At 38.2% G+C, this 17,960-nt stretch overlaps 1 protein-coding gene across 1 annotated transcript in view; it reads right to left on the bottom strand.

Moving 5' to 3' along the window:
* Window positions 1-10,341: 10,341 nt before the first annotated feature.
* The window catches only part of TRPC4 (transient receptor potential cation channel subfamily C member 4), a 141,026-nt gene continuing 133,407 nt past the window's right edge, over window positions 10,342-17,960 (bottom strand). Inside the window, exons 10-11 of the mRNA XM_417089.8 lie at window positions 16,593-16,682; window positions 10,342-14,781 (exon numbers count right to left, since the gene is read on the bottom strand). Coding sequence (XP_417089.3) covers window positions 14,065-14,781; window positions 16,593-16,682 — 807 coding nt within the window. The 3' untranslated portion in view covers window positions 10,342-14,064. The remainder of the gene's footprint in view (window positions 14,782-16,592; window positions 16,683-17,960) is intronic.

The raw sequence follows: 17,960 nt of genomic DNA, 5'->3' as shown, positions 1-17,960 counted from the left end.
GAAGAGGTTAATCTTGAGAAAACTCTGATATTCTCAAGGGAGACCTAGTTTCTTGCTGATGACAATACCAGGATAGAGTCCAACTAGTGACAGTGTGTTGTATGTGACACAAATGCCAAATTTACTGAACAATTTTGTATTAATGAGCATCTTTCTCAGATTCTCCTATTAGACATGTTCTTCTCTATAGGTCAGATCTGTTCTGAATAAGAAGAAATAGAGAATTCCTGAGGATGCTTAGCTGAAGTTTGAGATATTCAGGCTTCTTTTACAGTATATATTTCATCTACAAGTGGGAAACTTGCTCCAGACTATCTAAGATCACGGAAGTATGGACAGTATTTTGTAGATATTCATCTCAGAGAGAGAACAAATTGGAACCTGTTCTTCTGCCTTTAAAATAGGTCTGTCACAATTTTGAAATGAGGATCTGTCCTCTTCTTGGCCTAGCAGTCTAAGCCAGACAGAAACACCACCTCCTTCTTTGTATCTTTGGTTTTCCCTGGAGTAACTGAGGTGACTCAGAGGTTTTATTTCTAATTCTCAATGTAAAATAATTTTAGGTACTAAACAAAGAGGCAGTAAACAATCTATATGTTTAGTGATGGAAATGCCTAACTCTCTTTAAAGAAATAGCATTGAAGTACTTAACTTTCAGTTTTTCATTTAGTTAATATGATCACACTGTCGTAAAGCAAGCATTAATTTATCTGTAGCGAACATTTCAAGAGCCTCTATGAAAAGAGATAGTCTAAACATTAGGGAGCATGTTTGGATATTAAAAATATATGATTGTTCACTGCCTCGATTGCAGATCAAAAGTACATCCTAAACAAGTCCAAGTAATTTACTGGAAACACAAAAAGATCACAAGGTCATGATTAACAAACAAAACACAATTAGAGCAGAAAATACACTACTATCATACAAGATATTTCTGTTCCCATATAAGTCCTCTATTCCCAGGGAGTCGAAGGATTGAACACGTCTGGGAAAGATGTGGAAAGGGAAAGCTTTATTTCATAGCCTATAGACAAATTATGAAACCTAAGCAAACAAATAAATAGTGAATTTTTAAAAATCATTTGCATTTTAAAAGGTTAAAAAAGAAAAAAAAAAATCAGTTAATAAGTCCTTCTGCAAATGGTGGGAATGTTTTATATATTTTCATGTTCACTTTCTCCTACCATAAACTGAAATAATTCTGTCTGAAAGAATCAGTATGAAACTCTAGTAGGAAGGTATAAAACACAAATAGGCCCTGAGATAGCAATTAGAATGACTAACTGTAATCCTAAACCCTCATTGCTTATCATCATTAAAAACCAGATGGCCTTCTTGTGTGAGTAGGTGTTTTAGTCTGAATGTTTTAATAAAACTGTACTGGAGGTAAATTTCAACTGCAGTTTCAGGTGGGTGTAGTTTTCTTCACTTGCAGCTTAAGCTTTTAGAGTACTATTCGTTATTCAATAATGCCTGTTTAAAGCCTTATTATCTAAAGTTAGGTTAAAAAAAAAAGGCCACAGTAATTTGAAAACCCTTTACACAAGTTAAAATTAGATTTAATGTGGAAGAAAGGATTCTATGCACTACTTTAAGTGTCAGGGAATCCCATCTTGAACTGATTCATAGGAACCTGTGGGCATGGGAAACGAAGTATGTTCCCACCAATTACAAGTGATTTCTCAAAAATAGAAAATTTAAAAAAAAAAAAGAAAAAAGTCTTTTTGCATTCCATTTCAGGATTAGTGTGAGGAAATAACTACAAAAATAGAATCATACAATCATAGAATAACCAAGTTTGGAAAAGATCTCCAAGATCATCTAGTCCAACCATCTATTTACCACCAATATTTCCCCACTGCAGCATGTCCCTCAGTACAACATCTAAATGTTTTTTGAACACTTCCAGGGATGGTGACTCAACTGCCTTCCTGGGCAGCCTATTCCTGCATATGACCACTCTTTCAGAGAATAAATTTTTCCTACTATCCAACCTGAACCTCCCCTGGTGCAGCTTAAAGCCATTCCCTCTCATCCCATCACTGGTTACACAGGAGAAGAAGCTGACAGGAACCTCACCACAGCCTCCTTTCAGGTAGCTGTAGAGGGCAGTAAGGTCTACCCCAAACATCCACTTGTCTAAGACTAAACAATCCCAGTTCCCTCAGCTGCTCCCTGTAAGACTTGTGCCCCAGGCTCTTCACAGCATTGTTGCCCTTATCTGAAGATGCTCCAGGGCCTCAGTGTTTTTCTTGTAGTGAGGGGCCCAAAACTGAATGCAGTACTTAAGTTGTGGTCTCACCGGGGCTAAGTACAGAGGGACGATCACCTCCCCGCTCCTGCTGGCAACAGTATTTCTGATACAAGCCAGTATGCCACTGGCCTTCTTGGCCACCTGGGCACACTGCTGGCTCATGTTTAGCTGACAACTGACCAACATCCCCAGGTCCATTTCTTCCACATAGCCTTTCCAGCCATGCATTACCTGGAGTTGTTGTGACCAAAGAGCAGGAACTGGGACTTGTTATTGATGAACTTCATCCTAGTCACCTCAGCCCCACTATCCAGCCTGCCAAAAACCCTCTGTAAGACCTTCCTACCCTCAAGCAGATCTACACTTCCGCCTGACTTAGTGTCATCTGCAAACTTACTGAGAATGCACTCAATTCCCTTGTCTATGTCATCATGATGCTTCTTTGAGTCACATTACATGTAATATGAATGCATTAAGCAGGGAATAGACTAATTCAGAAATTGTGCAAGGATCAATTATTTGACTGCATGAACATGGATGAGAGAGGAGTGAAATACACTATGAAAAATAATTAAGAGATATGAGGGCAGGGAAAAGAATGGTGGAAAAGAAACAGATCTCAAGAGGTACTCAGAGGCTGAATTTAGAAGGTGGGAAGAGATATTAATAAATTAAGATAGAGGTACAAGGAAAGAAAATTTGGAATACCAGAGAGAAACTTGGAAAAGAAAAAAACAGATGAACACAGAGTTATGTATACTGTTCATGCATGCCCTTTACTGATCAAATTGATTTTAAAGAACTGTTGACTGAGTGATTTTGATTTCCCAAGCAAGTGTTGAGGACATGACTCAGCATGATGTATATTCCTCATAAATTCTATTCATTATGGTATAGTCCCAGTCACATGGCATGGGAATTGCTGTATAGTGCTCCTATTCACACTATGCAGGTCAGCCTTGCATCAAACTGAAGCAAATGAATATGTAAGTATTTCCATCAGGCAGAGACCTTGGTCTCTAGATGAGGCAATAATACAATTTAATATTGCTGTAATTTACATTCAAAATTCCCAGCACATCTCTTATCTAACACAGATATATAGAGAGGAGTTATTCTACCTTCCTCAGAAATGTACCCATCTCTAGGATTATCTCTGCTGTATAGGATAGTTACTCTAGTCTGAAGTATAACTAGTGAGCTAAATAAACTCTTCCAGTTGTGTGACTTTTTTTTTTTTTTTTTTTTCCAAACTGAGGAACTTAGGCCAGATAGGAAAATTAGCCAACACGAAATCTAAAATGTTGCTCCTAGTTTGAAGAGTGACATAAACACTGTCAGGACAGAACATTGTGCTTTCTTTCACACTGATAACAGCATTAGAGAAAAAGCAGGAAACCAATCACAGGTGAGATTTCAGATGTTGACTAATGAGAATACTTAAATGAGATTTGTACTGCTTTCAGGTGAGACAGTTAATTGTCTTCATAGTGCTTGATATGATGCTGTGTTTTAGATTTAGGATGAGAATAATGCTGATAACATACTGATGTTTTAATTGTTGCTGAGCAACACTTGCACAGAGCCAAGGATGTTTTGGTTTCTGCTGCTGCCCTGCCAAAAAGGAGCTGGGGAGAACAGAACCATGATGGCTGACCTAAACTGGCCAAAGAGATGTCCCATACTATGTGGTGTCATACTGAGCAATAAAACTGGAAAATAAAACTTGACTGGGGGGAGGCTGCTGCCTAGGAAGTGGCTGAGCATCAGTCAGTGGGTGCTGAGCAATTGCAGTGTTCCTCCCTTGTTTTATATATTATTATCATTATTATTATTTTCCCTTCCTTTTCTGTCCCATTAAACTATCTTTTCTTAAACAACGAATTTTGCCTTTTTCTAGATCTCTCCTCATACCACTGTAGGCAGGTGAACAAATGACTGTGGTACTGAGGTGCCTGCTGGGTTAAGCCACAATATATTTTAATATTACATGGAAAATTAATTCCATGGGGAAATAGTCATCTAAATACATATAAAAGCAGCTGCATTTCGCAGTACAAACAACCATTTTCAGGTTTATGATTTCTTTCACTCTGTCTTTCATCACTTATTTATCCTATCATGCTGGCTAAATCTTGGCTCATTATCATACATCTGGTTCTATCTTTGTCATCTTCTAGATGTGAGTGTGAGGGAATATGTCAGGTTTCAGAGTTTGTGTTCTGCAAGAACAGAAAACAAACAAGCAAGCAAAGCAGTAACTCCAAGAATAAAGAGCTCTTTTTTTTCCATCATACATGGTCTTTAATGAATACACTTTTTCAGTATTATTTTCAGTGGGGAAGTGGTGGCCAGATACGGGTTTGAATGTGACATTGGGTGGGCTTGTTTTAGAAAAGTCCATTACTTCAATACTGAAACATGCATTATTATCTCTCTTATTCAGATTATGTCGTGTATGCCTATTTTTTTGTTTTATTCTTTGGACAATATTGTTAAGTGACAATAGATTGTATTCAATGAGTGTCTCTCCCAGAAGCAAGTTGTTAATGCAGACTCTCAAAATGAGCAGAGCCCATTTCTCTGAGGTTCAAACCCTGATATTTCCTCTGTATCTGATTTCAGATCAAACCTATACAATTCAAGGACTGTAACTGTACTTGGAAAACAGTCAGTGAGATTTATGTCTTGGGAAGTTGTAATTCTGATAAAATAAAATCAGTGGAACCAGTCCTCAGATGAAGTCTCCCTTAGTCTCTTGATTTGCAATCTCTGTTAATGAAATTCTCATCAACAATTGAATACAAATGCTATATCCTTTGCAAAGCAAAGAAGAAACAAAACCTTTAATATTATTTAATGAAAGTGGATGGTACTGAGGATACTAATAAAGATGATAAGTCTAAATTCTTAAATAATGCCTTCCTTTAAATTCTGTTTTTGCTGCTTAGTTCTCTTTTCTTAAGTTACAATTGAAATCCACTAAATTGAGTCACAGGGAAAGATTATTTCCATGCTGTGGTGTATGGATGTGAGTATTCATGTCTATGTTATGATTGAATGATATCTTTCAGTATTATATGCAATTCATCTCAAGAAAACTGCTTCTAGTATTTCCTAGAAACTACCCTGTCATCCTATGGATACAAGGTCCTATCACAGAGTCACAGAATTGTAGGGGTTGGAAGGGACATCCAGAGATCATGGAGTCCAGCCCCCCCTGCAAAGCAGGCCCCCTACAGCAGGTTGCACAGGTAGGCATCCAGACTGGTCTTGAATATCTCCAGAGAAGGAGACTCCACCACCTTGCTGAGCAGCCCGTTCCAGTGCTCTGTCACCCTCATTGTGAAGAAGTATTGAAAGCACAATGGCCATAAACCTGATCACAGGAAGTTTTGCACCATTTCCTCGTCCTGTCCCCAAAGATGGCTAAAAAGAGGTTGTCCATGTCCCTTTGACTCCCATACTTAAGAAGACTGGGAGGTGATCTCATTAATGTTTATAAATTTCTTATCTCAAGGCTGAACAGACCCAGTTCGTTCAGCCTTGCCTCATCATGGAGATGCTCCAGGCCCTTTATCATCTGTGTCCCTCTGCTGGACTCATTCCAATAGATCCATTTTTTTCTTTTACCTGGGTGCCCAGAACTGGATACAGTACTCCAGGTGAGCCCTGACCAGAGCGGAGTAGATGTTACATGTTATACTCCAGATAACACGACATAAGATGTTGCATTATTGGGTCTTAACTGCCTACTTAAAGAAACATACAGTGGAAATGGAAAGTGATATATTTACTGGGGAAGTGACACATTCTCTGTATAAACATATCAGACTGGGAAGGTTAGAGGGAAAGAAAAGGACTTTATACCTTTTCCCCAAGTATGCATGAATACTTACTGGTTTTAGTTCATACTTGACACTCATAAAATGGTGTTTTATGTATCTCCCTTCTTGTAAACTGCATATGGTATACTATAACCATTAGTCATTATCCAGAATGAGTCATTCTGCAGTTATTATTCTCACTTTGCCACATTTTAGGAGCACTCTATATTGCTAATTAAATTTATGAAGAGTTAGTTCACTGCTTTCAGATGCTGTTCATCCATAAGAAAGTCCATGAATCTCTCAAGTCTGAAAAATCTACTTCTTCCTTCCCTTCTTGTAACTGCATATATAGGGTACAGTATTTCAATCTGTAATTATTTTATATTATGGGAGAAAGAAATTGTTTCACCAAGCTTCTAAATTGAAACACATGGATTTTCAGAAGATAACTGTATCTTCCACACTTACCAAAGGCTTTTACTGCCTTTTTAAACGTTCAAGGAATAATTTTGCTGCAAACATCTTTTTCTTTATTTTCTTTTTTTTTTTTCTTCCCTTAAAGTTGAGCAACAAATCCAGTCAGCATTCTTGCTTTTTCAGTTCCACTGATTAAAAAGCATGCAAGCTCTTATGAATTAACTCTTGATTTCATGCTGTGGAATAATACCTCACAACTTCTGCTTGTGTGAAGTTCTATTTCTGATTTCCAGACTAAAGAACATTTGTAATACTAACCACTATAGAGGTTGAATCTTCCCAGAAACACCAATTTTACATCTTGAACACTCCTCCTGTTCCTGTTCCAAGCAATTCTCTGATACTTTGAAAATGCAATAGTGAGTAGATTGCCCTAATGAGACTCTTATCAGCAAGCTAGGAAAGAAAAAAAAGTGAGAGAAAAATATACTGAAGCATCATCCAGTGGAACTGATATTCATTTTATCTAACATCAGCCATTGGAAAGCTAGACTTCCAGTCACAGACAGCTATCTAAACTTCTGAAGAGTACAAAGGGGGAAAGGATCTCTCTCAAGGACCAGTAATCTGGCACAAAGGATGGTGTTTGAAATGGTAAAATATATCAGCCTTTGAACGTACCAATTGCTTTCCACAGTAGAAGGATATTGAATCGCAAAGGGCTAAAGGCCACACTGAAAAGGCCACTGCAGTACTGAACACTGAGACACCTCATGCTGTGCAGCACTCAGCAGCAAATATGTTAGTCAACTAAGGAGAGCAGAAAGCCTTACCCAAAGAGAAATCAGTATATTTTCTTTAAAGTCAACGACAAACAGAGCTGAAGGGGGAAGAATGCTGTCAGAGGAACAAATATCAGGTGGAGAAAAGCTATAAATTTAAAAGACTGTAAGTGCTCAGAGAGTACAGATATAAACAGTCTAAACAATTCATGAGTACAAACATTTCAGAGCTATATAAACAACAACAGAAATTTAATTGCTTTACGCAGAGAATTATGAGATGGAGGGACCTGTGATAAAGCTAAAATATATTGTGCGTAAGTGAAGTCCTGTGTTCATGGAGGTGGAAGGTAATTCTTTCTTTTGTTTGTCTATGTATTATAAAGGGAGAGGAACCACCTCTGTTGCATTCTTTTAAGTTTGTACAAAAAAAAAAAAAAAAAAGAAAGAAAAGAAAAAAGCAGCTTCTAAAGCATTAGATCAGTGGTTATTGAACTTGTTTTGATGTAGCTCAATAGTTTTGATTCCTTTTCATATCTGGAGGATTCAGAATTAACCCTAATAATTTGGATCACATCATACTACTTAACCATAAGCTGTCTCAGAGGATCTCTAACCTGCTCCTTCTAAAGTGTCTGCAGGGCTCAAAACTAAATTTTTGAAGCTAGTCAAAACTGTGATACAGAGAGGTAAGATTTTTAGTCTGGACTTTAGCAAATTTGTGTGGGAGGAAAAACTCTTGAGTTCCTGCCCCAAGGACAGCATAGAAGTGTTATCAAATGGTTGCCTGACATGGAAATACAGAGCATTTTGAGTAGTGATCTGAACTGAGGAGTTCTACTCCTCAGGCAGAGGTACAAGATTGCTATAATTACATTCAGTTTTACAATTGTTTAATACCATTGCCACTGCTAGTATTAATCTAAAGCTGTTGGCTTCCCTTAATAGACTAAAGTGAACATGGGTTACATCACTGTCCAATGTGAATCTCAACGTTACCATAAAAAAAAAAAAGATTTTATTTAATACTGTTACTTTGATCTGGATGCAAAAATATACTGCATTATTACCATCTTTAAATGTTATGAATCACCTTTCTCTTTCATGCTGCCTTTCTTGCTACTCTCCCTGCATTTCCTTTACTGATTACTCATAGAGATTTATAGAGGAAATAGGATGTTATAGCCTGCAATCCACGTATATACATTTATATGTGTATATATATATACACATACACACACATTAGAATCTGAGATGGGCATGTAATAGTTTCTTTATGCTTTTCTCTACAAAGTATTTGCATAATCAACAAATATAAAGAGTGATGTTGTTAGGCTGGTATCTACAGACTGTACAGGTAGAGAGATTATCACATTGGAAAGGGATAATCAAAAATAAATGAAAATGTTCACCCATGTTTTAGGCTCAAAGAGAAAATTCCAACAGGAGCAACCTCTAGAAAGAAATCCCTCACCTGTGACAGTCTGCCCTTAAATGGGGTCTAGGAGAGCTGTAGCCAGGCTCCACCCCTTCTGGTCACACACATGAATTGCCTTCATCTGTTCTGCTGTGGCTGACTCAGTGCTTGCCTCAGGTGATCAATCAGAGGTTTAGGCCGTGGTTCAACAGTTCCCATACAGTATTTATGTAAGAATGTAATTGCAAAATTATTCTCCTGAATGATTGGTTCAAGGATGCTGTTAAGGAAGATATTCTTGTTTCAAACCTTCTGTTTAAGAACTTTTGGGTGTCCATATACTAGAACTGCTTTTTATACTTCTCTATAATTATAGCTATGAGAAAGATATGCATTGTCGTGAAAATAGACGCTATTTGTTCACAGAAAAATTTAGATCAAGAACATTATTGTGGGATTTTTCATGAAATCTTGACCTATTTAATGAATTCGATAGATAGATAGATAAATGGATAGATAGATATACAGATCAGGGCTATGTGCCAGAGACTCATGTAAGGAGGATGCCTAAGATATTTGGCACACACCAGTCAAAGCTTTAGTAGCGTCAATCAATGGACTGAGAAAACAAGATTAAAACCAGCTGTAGAGCCATGGTCCTCCCTGGAAGGCATCTACCAGGCTTGATGTCTGTACAACACAGAGGTAGCACAGTGACCTGAATCTGGCTCACAGGGTCTTGCAGCGTGAGTCTTCTGATGCATACACATGGTTTTCACCTCTGCAGTGCCCTCCTTGGCCATCCTAGTGGCACAGTGAAACATGCCTGAAGTTGCATCAGGGGAGGTTCAGGTTTGATACTAGGAAAAAATTCTTCACAGAGAGGTTGTGAGGAATTGGAACAAGCTGCCCAGCCAGGGAAATGTTGGAGTCACTGTCCCTGAAGGTGTTCAGGAAACACGTAGGTGTGGTACTTGGGAACATGGGTTAGTGGGTGTGTGTGGTGAGAATGTGTTGATGGTTGGACTAGATTATTTTAGTGAGCTTTTCCAACCTTAATGATTCTAGGATTCTATGCAGATGGAAGAGCACTGTCTTTCTGAAGTCATCTAGGTGAGGTTTCATCCTCACCAAAAAAAGTATGAATTTTAGAGATGCTTTCCGAACATTCTGAACAGCCTAATATTTGTACAAATTCACTTCAAATTTAGACAGTTTTCTAATTCATTGAAAGATTCTATGACTTTAAACTGTATTTGAGAAGACTTTTTTTTAGGGGTTTGCATGCTTTCGTTTGTGTATGTGTGTTTTCCTCCTATATTGATGCTAATGGAGACTACTGACAGAGACAACTATTTTCAAAACTCTTCACTTTGCTCAAGGAGAAAGCATGCTTTGTTTTACAAAGCTTAATAATGTCTCTGCTGTGGCATTTTGGATGTTGCTCTGTGTACCTCCAAATCTTTCTTGGTACAAATATCCTCCTGGAAACCTTTAGTGAGGAGGGCTTTTTTTGTTTTGTTTTGTTTTGTTTTTTCTTTTTTTTCTTTTTTTGCCTGTTCGCAAAGTAAAAAACCAACCAGCCAAACAACAACAACATCAACAAAAAAAAAAAACCACATAAAAACAACACTGCCATTTCAAATTTGGACACGTTTTATGCTCTTATCTATTTTCACAGAATGAGGTGCATATTTGTGATTAAATTTAAACAGAACTCTGGTCACCTAAGAATCGCATAAAAATAGAACAGATTATGATTTGAGGTATACTTTATTTGATATACCTTAATATTTGGTTGTAAAAGAAAGAAAAAAAAAAAGAAAGCCTACTTTTTTGCTACACAATGCAATATCATGGCTCTATGCTAAGCATCCTGCCCAGCCTGTGCTGATAATTTCTTAGGAAAAACTATATCACATTACAGTGCCTATTGGAAATACGTGGACATTAGCTTCAACCAGTACAGCTGTTACTTTGCAAATCCTGGACTCGGACATGTCCCTGTTCATTACAAGGGAGTTGGACTAGATGACCTTTACAGGTCCCTTCCAACTCAAACAATTCTATTATTCTATCATTCTATCTGCTCTCTCTTTGCTGCTCTGTCTTATATTACTCCAAGACTTAGGCGAGCTCCCACCATAGTGAGGCCCCAGCCCATGGCTGATATTTCACATTAACTGTTCTATCTTTCTGCTCTGTTGGGAAGTTCACAGACACTGGAAGAAAAAATATTTTGTACCACTGAAGGAGTCTCTTAAGATGGCAAGATACCATGAAAGAAAGCTCTTAGACCTGTGGAGGTTTCCTTGTTCTGATAATGATACTGGTGGGATTATAAATACCCCAACTGGAATATCTTGACTGGAATGAAAACAATAGTAGGAATGTGTTGAGACCTCTTTGGAGGAAGGACTGCATGTTTGTTCTGAGTTTGTCTAGTGAGAGGATAGCGTGGTTTGGATTCTGAGGTGTTAGAAATGATGATAAGTAATTAGAAAGGGAAATGCTTTAAAGCCTCTGTCTACTGGGAGCAAGTAATTCTTAATGGCAGAAGATAGCACAAATTGTAGTTCCACATAAATTTAAATTCTGCCACAATTGTAGTAAAATTACAGATGCCAGTCTATATAATTGCACTCATACTATTTATCTCTACATTCCCATTTAGAGAAATCTGCTGTACTGAGATCCTGCTATACTTTTATTATTTTTTAACTCCTGTAGTCACCATTATTTGTTGTTAACGAAGAACCTGGAATCACAGAATCACAGAATGGCCTGGGTTGGAAGGGACCTCAAGGATCATGAACCTTCAACCCCCCTGCCACAGGCAGAGCCACCAACCTCCCCATTTAATACTAGACCAGGCTGCCCAGGGCCCCATCCAACCTGGTCTTGAACACCTCAAGGGATGGGGCATCCACAGCCTCTCTGGGCAGCCTGTGCCAGCACCTCACCACTCTCATAGTAAAGAACTAGTGCATTTTTTATGTTTTATGATGGAAATCATTTACAATGAAACCTATGCAATGGTTTCTTTGGCAGTGCCATCTTATTTGTCAGTGGTGACAAAAGATCAGAGCTTGTCATGGGTGCCTTTCTCTGTGTTGTGCTGGACTGCAAAAGATCAGGAAACCAGCTGAGTCAATCATTTCATCTCAAACAGACAGTATGACAAGGTGTCACACCAGAAAGAAGAAAGGAGGCAAAGTTTCTAAAATGGAAATCAACTCAGCATCTCTGGAGTGGCAACTTGTATCATCCCAAATGACAGTACTGGCTTTTATAAAATATATTGTGAATGTTTTATGAAATCTATGATGAAGAAAAACTGGGATATAGAGAATTTTACATCAAAAGATACATGTGACGCATTGACATTACATCATTCTTAGCACAAACGTTACAGTAGAAAAAAGAACTCTCTAAAACAGTTGACCTAGTAAAAATGATATGAAGTTATTTCATCATCATTATTATTATTTATTTCTTGTTACGCTTGTAATAATTCAGGTGCTTTCCAAACAGAAAAGCTTCTGGCCCTGCCCCAAGGAGCTCACAATCTAAAGGTGGACAAGGGGAGAGATGAGAAGGGGTCCACAGAGCAGTCAAGACGCCAAGATGGAAATCAGCCATAACTTAGTAAGCAAATGTGGTGTGAACACAGTGTTGCAAAGCTATACAGACATTTTCCCCACTATTCCATTTTGGCTCAGTGAATTCACTCCTATGTGCCATGGCACAGGTGCATGTACAGGAAGGAAGCTCACAATATGTGAGCTCATAGAGAGTAGCATGTATGTAAAGCAGAGAGGAAAAACTCACCCGAACGTATATCAATGAGAGGATTTTCAAAACTCAGTTCAGTAAAAGGACAGTTTATGTCCAGAATGGTATGGCTTTAGGTCATATCCTACAAGGTGGTAGTTAACATGTCATGGATTCCATTTGTTTTGCCCTCATTTTCTGCATGTTTTGTGTTTCTAGGGATATAGGATGTAGGTGTATTCTATGCACCTGCAGGTTTCTTACCACAGGTGAAGATGAACTACAAAACCTACTACAGTAGGGACAGGAATGTTAAGAATGAAAGGACCACAGTGATGTGGCATATTCATGTCTCCATGGACGAAGGATGGTGTGGAAGCTCAAGGGTGTTCCTTCTTAGGTCAGTTGTAAATTTAAGTTTTTAATAATGTAGGATACCAGTCACTAATTAAAAAGCAACAGACTGTTTAAATTTAAAAATACTGTTTTTGACTAAGACACGAAGTCACTTATCAATTAAGAAAAATACTATTAGGTTTTCTTTATACATTTAAATGTCTAAGTAATTTTATAAAGCCTCCTATCAGGTTCCCCTAGACTCTGAAGCTGTCAAAGGAACTTTCTTCAGGTTTGCCTTTAAAAACTTCTCAGCAAACTGCCATATTTTCCAAAGTACTCAGGGATCGCTGTATGCTTGTTTATTCCTGATGTATCTTTCTCTTAGCAAATACAAGTGTATCGTGAAGGCAAAAGCTAATAAGCAGCAGAACATTAAAGTGCATAGGTTGTCCACATTTGGAAAAATAAATGGTTGAAGAAGCAGTAACTGTTGTGACTACGGATTCCTGGGGAGTAATCCGTCATCAAATTTTAGCAAGACACAAATATTTCTTTTGCTATAAGATACATTTTTACAGTCTTCGAATCCTGTGTATTTCTAACAGCAGCATCAGGATTCTTGCTGAGTGGGAGAAGCTGTAACTAAATAATCAAATAGTCTGATTGTTCAAAATTTACAGGTATTCATATTCCTTCCATAAATAAAAGAATATACTTTATAGTTTGTTTCTTTATAGATTTTGAAGCAAATCAAGTTCCTAGCAATTTAAATAAATGATTCGAATAGCTTGACTTGACATATGTTGACAGGAACCACTTACGATTATTATGTTGCCCAGAATTGTTAAGAACCTACAAAGTTAAATAAAGGCTTACAAGTCTCTTAAGCTTCTTTTTATTTGCATAGAAAAATATTTATCATAGGAGTCAACTATCATATGAGAGAAATTGCTTTTGTTGAAATTGAAAAAGATAGCTAAAAAGTTTCTGTGGGTTATTGCAACAGTACAAGAATACAAGATGCTTCCATTTATTAAAAAATGTAAAACAAATTGTGAAAGCTAAAGCAGGCTACAAAACAGAAGGTCCCTTTATTATCTTTCTCTTGATTACTGTGTTACAAGATCATGTGCCACAGTTGAGTACTATAAAGTGTAATTCAGCATTTGCTAATATGTTCTTAAAACATTCCCCCCCAAAAGCACTATGCAAAATATATATATTTGTAAATGCTTCTTCCTGTAAGCATCACAACCTGGTTATCACATAGTCACCCTGCTCAATGGTTTCCTGTTTCCCATCACAGCCAGTGCTAATGTCTGATTCCTTGTCCAGCTGATCCTGTGGTGTGGCTGGTTCTGAGTTCTGTAACTCCATTTTCTCTGTTTCTGAAGCACAAATGCTTCCCTCATCCTGTGAATCCGAAGTGTTGCTGTCGTTTTGCAACTCAGCTATCATGCACTTTTCATCAGGACTTTGGGTGTTTACTTCACAGTTCATAGTCAGTTCTCCCTCTTCCAGTTCATCGTTTTTCTCACATTGTTCTTCTGCCTGTTGACGGGAAACTTCTTCAGAAACAGTGTATATTTTATTTGTACTCTGCTCCACAGAGTTTGTTTTTGATCGTCTGTGAAATAACCCAAAATTTTTTATGTCTGTTACAAAATTCACGCGCTTCTGTTTCTCCTTAATGGACTCTGACACCAACATTGCTGAGCCGTTGCTTACGTTATGTGCTTCAGAGGCAATTGTGGCTGACCGTGGGTGAATCATTGTTGTAATATCAAAAAGGCTGAATGCCTTTTTCTTTCCTTTCTTGTTTCCTTCGCTCTCATTCTTTTCTTCAGTTTCTGACAGAGAGGAGGCATCTTTATTCATTTTTGGAGTCTGCAAATTAGAAAGTTTGCTTCCTTTTAGCAAACCCAGGACTTCAAAACGGAAGCTGGAAATATCTTGTTTTAACTCCTAGAAATGAATAAGAAAGATCAGAGGATTAGCTCAGAAAGAAAGATCAGAGAATGAAACCTAATGTGACTTTTCCTCTTACATTAAGAAACAAAAAAAATAAAAAGCTTATGTTATAGATCACTTATGAGCTTCGTCGTCTGGAAAATGCCTGAGATCTTCAAGCTACTTAGCAGACTGGTTAATAGATCTTCCAAGTAAGGCAAGAAAAGTGATCAGCAATTTTATCAAGGGAATCTTTAGAGGAAATGTATCTTGGTTTAGAAATCACTGACAGTGGTGGAGGAAGGAGCAAGGACAACTTTATCACCTGCAAGTAATCTGCTGGAGTGCATTATCCCAACACTATAATGGCATTTTGATCAGACATTAACACCATCCCCAGTACACACACACAATAGACATAGAGAATCTATGACATAGAATAGACATAGATAATCTATGAATCTATGACATATCATATACATAGAAAAAAAAATACCATAAGCCTTCCTAACAGCAAGGACACGATGCTGGCTTGTGTTCTGCTTGGTGTACATGAGGACCCCCAGGCCCTTTTCTACAGAGCTGCTTTCCAGCTGTGTGCCCCCAGTGTGTTTTGGTACCTGGGGCTGTTCTTCCCCATGTGTAGGATTCTGTACTTCCCCTTGTTGAACTCCATGAGGTTCCTATCAGCCCATCTCTCCAGCCTGTCCAGATCCCTCTAGTTGGCTTTCTGCTGAATCAGTCATTCCCTCCAATGTTGTCTTATCCATGAATTTACTGAGGATGCATCCAAATTGTTAAGGAAGATGTTAAACAGGACTGGACCCAGTATTGGTCCTTGGGGTACTCTGCTCATTACTAGTATCCAGCTAGCTTTTGCACAACTGACCACCTACCCTCTTGGCCTGTCTGTTCAGCTGGTTTTTAATTCACCACACTATCTGCTCATTCAGCTTGTACTTCAACAGCTTTTCTATGAGGATCTTATGGGTGACACATATGTGCAAGCTTCTCTGTGAGTGGAATGCAGGAACTACAGGCAGGACTTGCTGCATTTCTCCTCAGTGTTGGGTAGCTGGCAGCCAAGAAGAGAGCTAATCACTGAATCACTGCAGGCTGCTTCCTGCCAGTACAACTTCTGAACTCTGTTCCTTAAAGGCCTATCTTAGGAGAAGACATCTTGCTTTTGCAAGGTGTCTATCTCTTCATTTTCTGTATGAGAATATGAGAGCAACTAGCTCAGGCTCTTTCTATATCTTCTGTGTGCCAAAGCTGAGGCAGATGAATATCATTTTGGATATTTGAAGGTTGAGGCACTAATAGTAACAAAATGTTTAATGTTAGAAATACACTGTTATTTAACAGTTGTGGTGCATACAGCCCTGTTCACTTAGTCTGTGTCAGATTAAACAGATTTTAATACTTGACTCCTTACTTAAGTGTTGAATTTATTAAGCCATATAAGATGTGTTCTGTATACAAAAGTGCAAGAGCACTCTACAGCACGTAATCCGTATTTCCTAGGGTGAAACTATTTGCACGTAACGTTAGCAAATATTTTTTTACATACACTTATTCCCACTTTGGTGTTCCCTTAATTCTCCCCTCTCTTGCTCCCATAATTCAAACTAGATGATAAAAGTGATTATTTATGCAGCAAGCAAGGGCAGTTGGTGTATTCTATAGCAATACTATCTGAGTGTTGTCCACCAGCACATGGACACTGCTCTATGGAGGAAGATATATGCGATTATATAGGTGGGGACTGTGAAAAATGTGCTTCACAGTCTTCTAAAATATCTATGAACATACAATTAGATACATACCTTAAAATTTTCTTCTGTCAGTCCTTCCTCAGTTTTGGCATCTCTAATCATTGCCGCAACATATCTCTTAACCAGATTTCTCATCACTTCCTAAAAACATAAAACATTGTGTTAGTTTTCGGAGTAATAGTTACTAAATCTACGCTCACTGGGTCTGGTCAACTTTTTGTGTTTTAGGAACATGACAAAAAATGTACAAACCTCAGATATGGTTATTTTTTTTCTCTGTTTTTCAGTGGTAAGCAGTGATGTTAAATATCCTAAGAGTGGCTGCCCTGGGTTTGACTAACTGCATGCCAGGTGCTGGTAACCTGCTCTCTGACAGTGAGCAGTAGCTGATACCTCATGAGGAGTGCAAGACAAGTACAGTCATGTGATGTTATTTCCATCTGTATTCTTCCAATCCTTCTGCAGTTTGAGATTCAGGGACCTTGTGAATCAGAAATGTTAGCTTTAGGTTTAATGGCCTGTGACAGGCTTTCCCTATGTGTTTTGAACTCATGTAAACTTTCAGCATCCACAAATTCTCTGCTGATGAATTTCAAGGCATAGTCAGAGTGAAACTCCTTGTGGGGTTTTGATTTCTGTTCTCTGATAGTTTCCAGCATTTCTCTCTACTTCTAAGAATTCTAAAATTGTTTACTTTGGAAGAAATGTCTGGAGGAATCCTGATCCATATCCCTGACTCCAAGTTGAGCTATCTCTGCAGCTGTATTAGGTTGCTTAGGTCCAGTCAAGTGTTGAATATCTCCACGGATGGAGATGCTGCAGCCTCCCTGTACTGCTTTCTTTTTTAGTTCTTTACCACCCTCAATGTGATAATGATTTTCCTTACAGAATTTCCCTTCTGGAAACTTGAGTCCATTGACTCCTGTTCTCTTTCTGTGCACATTCAAGAAAAATCTGGCTCCCTTCTCTCTCTAACCACCCACTGTGTTATTGGAGATAACAATTAGATCTCCCTCAACCTACTTCATGCTGAACAAACACAGATCTCAGCTTCTCCTTTTATGTCAGCCCTCTAACCATCTTGGTGGCCCTTTGCTGGATTCCTTCCAGTTTGAAACATCTCTCTTGTAGCAGGGGGCCCAAAACGGGACGCACTGCTTCAGATACAATTGTACAAAAGTGGGCTGGAGGAGAATAATCACTTCCTTCAGTGTGCTGCCTACAGCCTGGTTAACGCAGCCTATTACGTGTCTGATGTCCAGACTGTGGATAGATAGTAAATAACTGCTCTGTGTACACCTTCTCTATGATTTCAAAGACTCCTGTTGTATCCTCCACAACTGTAATTTCTTCTGGTTGGAAAGTCCTGATTTAAAGTCATTTCCCATATGAAATCCATTCATTTCCAAATTTTCAAGT

Source organism: Gallus gallus, chromosome 1, assembly GCF_016699485.2.
Source record: "Gallus gallus isolate bGalGal1 chromosome 1, bGalGal1.mat.broiler.GRCg7b, whole genome shotgun sequence".
In the NCBI taxonomy this organism is placed as follows: Eukaryota; Metazoa; Chordata; class Aves; order Galliformes; family Phasianidae; genus Gallus; species Gallus gallus.
This window is presented reverse-complemented; position numbering and strand designations above follow the sequence as displayed.